The sequence below is a fragment of the Alligator sinensis genome, unplaced genomic scaffold, assembly GCF_000455745.1.
Source record: "Alligator sinensis unplaced genomic scaffold, ASM45574v1 scaffold569_1, whole genome shotgun sequence".
NCBI classification, from domain to species: domain Eukaryota; kingdom Metazoa; phylum Chordata; order Crocodylia; family Alligatoridae; genus Alligator; species Alligator sinensis.
Window position 1 is genome coordinate 1,378,967 of NW_005841914.1, and position 6,000 is coordinate 1,384,966.

General features: G+C 37.7%; 1 protein-coding gene across 1 annotated transcript in view; it reads right to left on the bottom strand.

Moving 5' to 3' along the window:
* The window catches only part of SDF4 (stromal cell derived factor 4), a 29,027-nt gene that overhangs the window by 21,412 nt on the left and 1,615 nt on the right, over positions 1–6,000 (bottom strand). Inside the window, exon 3 of the mRNA XM_006018809.3 lies at positions 5,930–6,000. This exon is cut by the window's right edge and continues 296 nt beyond it. Within this exon, the coding sequence (XP_006018871.1) occupies positions 5,930–6,000 (71 nt within the window). The remainder of the gene's footprint in view (positions 1–5,929) is intronic.

The following is a 6,000-nucleotide window of genomic DNA, read 5'->3' on the forward strand; positions in this document are numbered from 1 at the left end:
ATGAACACCTTCTAGTGACATCCAGGGCAAATCAAGAGAATTGGTACTTAATACCACTGGATTAAGTCAGCCAATTCGGTCAAGGTTAGTTTGGCATTAACTAATAAATGCTACAGGACCTTTGAAGATGGTCTCACTTCCTTATCCATACGTAGGAAAATATAATTTAACACGAACATTATATTTTCCCATCATGTCCTTAAAAAGACATAGCATTTTTGTTGTAGGGCAACAGCTCTCTCTAATGTGGCCCTCATCACAAAAAGTCTCATAAGAGAACCAACCTACAGAAATCCAGTGTTGGTTTTTTCTAACTATTTGCAATGAAACCGGCATAGATATGGAGCAAAAGAAAACCCCAGAATTAACAGCCGCCAAAAATAAACCAAAGTTGAATTGCCATCTCATTTCCACATCAGAAAACGTTACAACTGGATACCTGCAGCTACCAAGGAGGTGAGTAACCAAAGAGGGGACTGAACTTTGCTCTGGCCACTATGGAAATTCTTCCCCTTTGGGTTTTCAAGTACAGTGACAGGGGTATTTGTAGGACACACATTGCTGTTGAGTGCCCTACATTTCACATCTATGGAGGGCTTCAGGCCATCAAGCTGGCTATTTGCATTAGCATTTAAAATACAGGATGTTTGACAGAGAATTTCTGCTGTTTCCAGAAAATGAAAAGCAGATCCCACAATATCAAATTAAACTGAAATTCTGGTTTACTTACAGAATGTTTTCCACACTTAAAAAAAAAAAAAAAAAAAAAGAAAAAAGATATCGATGCAGCATGAGACAAACTGAGATCATGACACGTGGCTTCCTTAAAGATTCAAGGAAAACCAAACACTTAAATTAGTTAGTAGTTCATAGCGGTGGTGTTGTCGCAACACAATAAGTGGAACAGTCACTGTCCTATCATCATGTATGCTCTATGTGCTTCACAATCAGAGATCCTGCTTTTCTCCAATTTAAAAAAAATCCCCAATTTTGGGGTTAAAAAAAGGAACCCCAAATTTCAATTTTTCCATTATATGTATATCTAGTGGTGTTTCATTTTGATATCTATATATTAGGGGTATTTCATTTAAAAATCACAGAAAAATGGATTTTGGGTTACTTTTTTAACCTGAAAATTAGGGATTTTTTTTTTTTTTTTAAATCAGAGAAAACCAGGATCCCTGTTCATGATTCCCTTCAAAATCATGCACTATTTTGCTACATCTCACCGAGGTCTTTGCACTTCTTTGCCATGCCTTTACTTGCAATTTGAGCTTGAAAACCATGACTAGCAAATGCTGAGAAAGCCACTCTTACAGGTGTTGCTGAAGTTCAGCCTCTTTCCTTTCAGCACTTGTAAGAACCACAAATGCTTAAGCACAGGAAAAAAAAAAGAACTCAGAAGCTGCAGATGAGACAGAGAGAACCAGTTTTATACCTATCAAATTCTTACACATTGCAGTAGTTAACAGGATGTGAGAAGGTTTCTGGCACATGACCTGATGAATGATTGCCAAGGATTCGAGTGCAGAGTAACTAACCCCCGCCCCCTTTTTTTTCTTTGAAAATTCAACCAACATGGCTACACAGAAGTAATTAGAAAAAAAAAAAAAAAAAAAAAAAAAAAAAAAAAAAAAAAAAAAAAAAAAAAAAAAAAAAAAAAAAAAAAAAAAAAAAAAAAAAAAAAAAAAAAAAAAAAAAAAAAAAAAAAAAAAAAAAAAAAAAAAAAAAAAAAAAAAAAAAAAAAAAAAAAAAAAAAAAAAAAAAAAAAAAAAAAAAAAAAAAAAAAAAAAAAAAAAAAAAAAAAAAAAAGCTAAAATCAGAGTATTTTAGATTTACAGTGGTGACTCCACTACCACAAAGACATCCTCACAGGAAACCACACGTTCTACTTTGAATTTAGTAATTCCATTTCAATAAACGACAAGATAGATTTAATGCAATTAACCAAGACAGCTGACTATTTAACAAAATGAGGTTTGGTTGTGGTTTGAATCCTGGCACTTAGTCAAGTGTATTCTAACAAGGTCACCAGCCAGTGAATGACAAGCCACAGCCGTCTTCAAAATGATCAAATGTCTTCAACCTCCCCAAGCCACAAAAAGAATTCAGGGACACTTTCTGTAGCTTCTAAACTCATTTTAAACCATTCAAATTGCCCAGAACTTTCATTTTATTCTTATTCACAAGATTACTAGGAGATGCGGTAAGAAATCAACACTTAAACACATGTCTTGGCCCACAAGCACTCGCCATTCACCTTGGTAAGGAAAGAAAATGAAATAGTCAGCTGTGGCTCAGCATTTTCTGCATAAAGCAATCACCTTTGGCTAAGACTTCTGTCAACAAAGTGTCAGCAAAATATGCCTTTGCCCAGCACACCACCCCCAGAAAACTGTTATTGGTTTAAAGCATCTCAACTGACAGCCAGCTGTTGCTGCTTCAACTCAAACCTTCTATACAGTAAGTTTCCTCTGCAACAGAAATCAAAACTAATTTGTCCCAAACTACTTTATTAAAGCAACATGCATGTTTCAGAGCATAACTAAAATACTTGGGAGATATCATGAAAACTCCATTATTTCCCATCACCCTATCTTTCATCAATTCATAGATTGTTAGGGGCTGGAAGGGACCTCATAGATCACTGGGTCCAGCCCTCTCGCTCTAGGCAGGAAGACAACCGGGGTCAAGTGACCCCAGCGAGGTGACTGTCCAGTCAGTCTCCTCTTGAAGCCCTCCAGGTTAGGTGACTGCACCACCTCTGGAGGGAGTTTATTCCAGAGTCTGGACACCCTGACTGTGAAGGAGTTTTTCCTGGTATTAAGCCTGAAGCAGCCTTCCAGGAGTTTTATGGTTGGTCCTGGTCTTCCCCGGGGGTGCCTTAGTGAACTTATCTGAATCTTAAAGCTCCTCCCCTCGCTTCCAATCCATTTTTGGAAGCCAGTAACTCACAAATTTTTATTTTCCATGGAAAACTAGATCGATGCAAGCTCACATGCTCATAGAGCTATTACTGTACTTTATTTGAGGGTATGCCTACCAAGTTTAGGGTATCACCTTGCCAAGATACCTAGGCTAGGTCTGACCATGCTAGGGTCCAAAACTACAAGCAGCACAGTAGTGTGACATTATGCCATTATGCTCTGCTATATTGGTTCAGGATGTAACTTTATGCATTTCTCCACAGGGTTTCCTCATGCCACATAAAATCCAGAACACAAGCCAGTGCATTTGGACCTAGCTTTGGGGTCCAAAAACAAACAAACAAAAAGCACACCATTTGCTTGCAGACTTACCACTGCTTTCAATCTGGTCTTAGCTCTTGGGTTTTTAAAACATGCTTGATTTGTAAAAGACCATCCATTCATTAAACATGTTCTGAAAAAGGAGGTAGAACTTTTGTCTTAGGGCTCAGAGAGCCTCTTCTGCAAGCATTTATTTTTTCTCTTTATCAATTATCTTTTTAAGATACTTTCACAGTGTAGGATATTATTATTCCATGCCACACAAAACCTACACAGAAACGCTAGCTGCTGATCATTTAAAGCTCATGACATTTTAAAAATCTGTTTTAATTTTTTTTTTTTAAAAGGCATTTCTTGACACTCATTCCTAAAGCCATAACTTATCTCCTACCTCTACCTATAGTCTGAAAAAGGTAACCAAACAAATAAGCCAGTGTCCGGATTCTTTTCAGACCTCACAAAGGAACGTAATCTGAAAAGACACTTGCTCCAGGTAAATAATGAGGGAGACATAGTTAGCCGTGTTAGTTTGAAGTCAAGTAGGAGGCAAGGTAGATTTGCACCTTAGAGAGAAACTAAAAGGGGGGGGGGGGGTGAAGAGAGAAAAAGAGTGCAAGCACACTGATTTAGTAAGCTATAGCTCACAAAAGCTTGTGCTTTATTAAACCTACTTTGGTTAATCTAGAAGGTGCAAATATATCATGCCTCCTAAAAGATGGGATCCAAAGTTGAAACAGCAGCAGCAGCAGAACTGCATTACTTACCAAAGCAGTCAGTGGCTTAGCTTTAAACAGAGAAAGGTACACCAGGGTAAGCAAGAGATGGAAACTGCAATTAAGACAATACTATCCCATCTTTCCTCTTCCTCCCCACCCCCCCCAATTTTTTTCAAGTTATCTGTTGTTGAAGAGAATAGTCTAGACGCACAAAAAATATGGCATTCACAATGCACACACCAATTCCCTCCTTTCCAGACACACTATATAAATGGATTACAAGAGTCCTCTTCCCTTAACCCCCAAATCTAACTCAATTGAGCCAGGAGGAAAAGCTTTCCTTATTAAAGAAAAGATGACTTCACAAAGCTAAATTGCTTACAGATACTGAAAGTACCATCTCAGACCACACTGTTATATAAAAATCAAGCCATCAAGGTGCAAACTAAAGAAAAGCAACTCTGCCATCTAGTGATGGTAAGTACTCTTCTTTTTTGTGTGTAGGCATTAACACCTGAACATATGAAAATTTTCATTCGCTGATTCCCAGAGATAAAACTAAAGAAAAAAGTTTTTGGCAACTGACATTTAAATCTCTCAAAGCAGAAAGAAACTTCATAAACAAGTATTTTCATGTCTAAAAATAGGATTTAAATCTTTAAAAAATTTAAAAAAAAAATCCCATACACAGAACAGATGAATCATGATGCCACAAATGAAATGGTGCTCTTATCCTTTCCCAAGCCTTTTTTGCCTAAGTTCTTGAGAAATGCCTACAAGTTTAAGAACAGCAGCAACAGACTAAAGGATAAAAATAGACTTAAAGAATTGAGGGGGGAGACATCATTTTAGTTCCTAAATACCTGAAAGGTACTGAGATATGAAGACATCAGGCATTATTTAGATATTTATCTATCTCTATAAATATATCAAAGAAAAATAGTTGGAGACACTGAACTTCCAAAGTGATTTCTTTTCTTTTTTGAACAGTCAATGTTTAACTTGCTTGTTTTCTCTCAGTACATATCAGCTGAACATTTGCCCTTATTCTTCACTGTTATTCCTGCTTCTCTCTAGTGTTGTTTTCCCCCCTTGGTAGTTGAACGGATCACACTGGGCAGGTGGAGTGGTGGAGGGGGAAGGAGGATATTTACCTGGATTCAGTATCAGCTCCTAAACAAGATGCATTTTAAACAGTAGGTTGGCACAGCAGCTCAAGTGGCAGAGCCTGCATTACAATCTGGGTCTCCTTGTTTAAAGCACGGAGCTCTAGCCACTAGAACAGTGGTTTTCAACCTGTGGTCCGCAGACCCCTGGGGGTCCACAGACTACATCCAAGGGGGCTGCAAACGACAACTGTGATTGATGAAAACCATGCGAATACCCACACTTACAATTCAAAGTGACATCCATTTGAAATTTTCAAAGGAGTCCGCACCTCCGTTCCGAATTTTTTAGGGGTCCGCAAATGAAAAAAGACTGAAAACCACTGTGCTCGAATCTCTGCCCTGCTGATACCCAGGACTAGAGAGAGCCTGGCTATATAGAAAAATATATTGGAATTCCTTAAGAATCTGAGTGTTAAAATTCTAAAGTGACTTAGTGAATATTTCAAAACAGGAATTTTGTTTTTGGAGCAGTTTTTACCAAAGCAATTAAGGTTCCAATCCTGAAATCTGAGTACTGGGGGGGCTTCACCACCACAAAAGATTCCCTGCAGATTGAACCTCATGGCTTAGTTTTGAAGGGCTGGTGACCAAGTCAGCTGAAGACCTTACCAACACGCAGGTAATGCCATAGGCAAACTGATTTCTTCCTGATAGTTATACCTGAAAACTATCAAGTTTAATTAATTAAACATAGGCGAGTATAGAACTTCTCTAATAAAAAAAAAAAAAAAAGAGAGAAATACTGGATGCAGGGGAGCCATCAGACATTTTCTCATGGCTAGCCATGACAACTTACTTTGAAAAGATAGCCATAAGCTTCTTTCTATTCCTTCTTGGCTCTGAATCTTCTTCAAATCCTTCCATCTC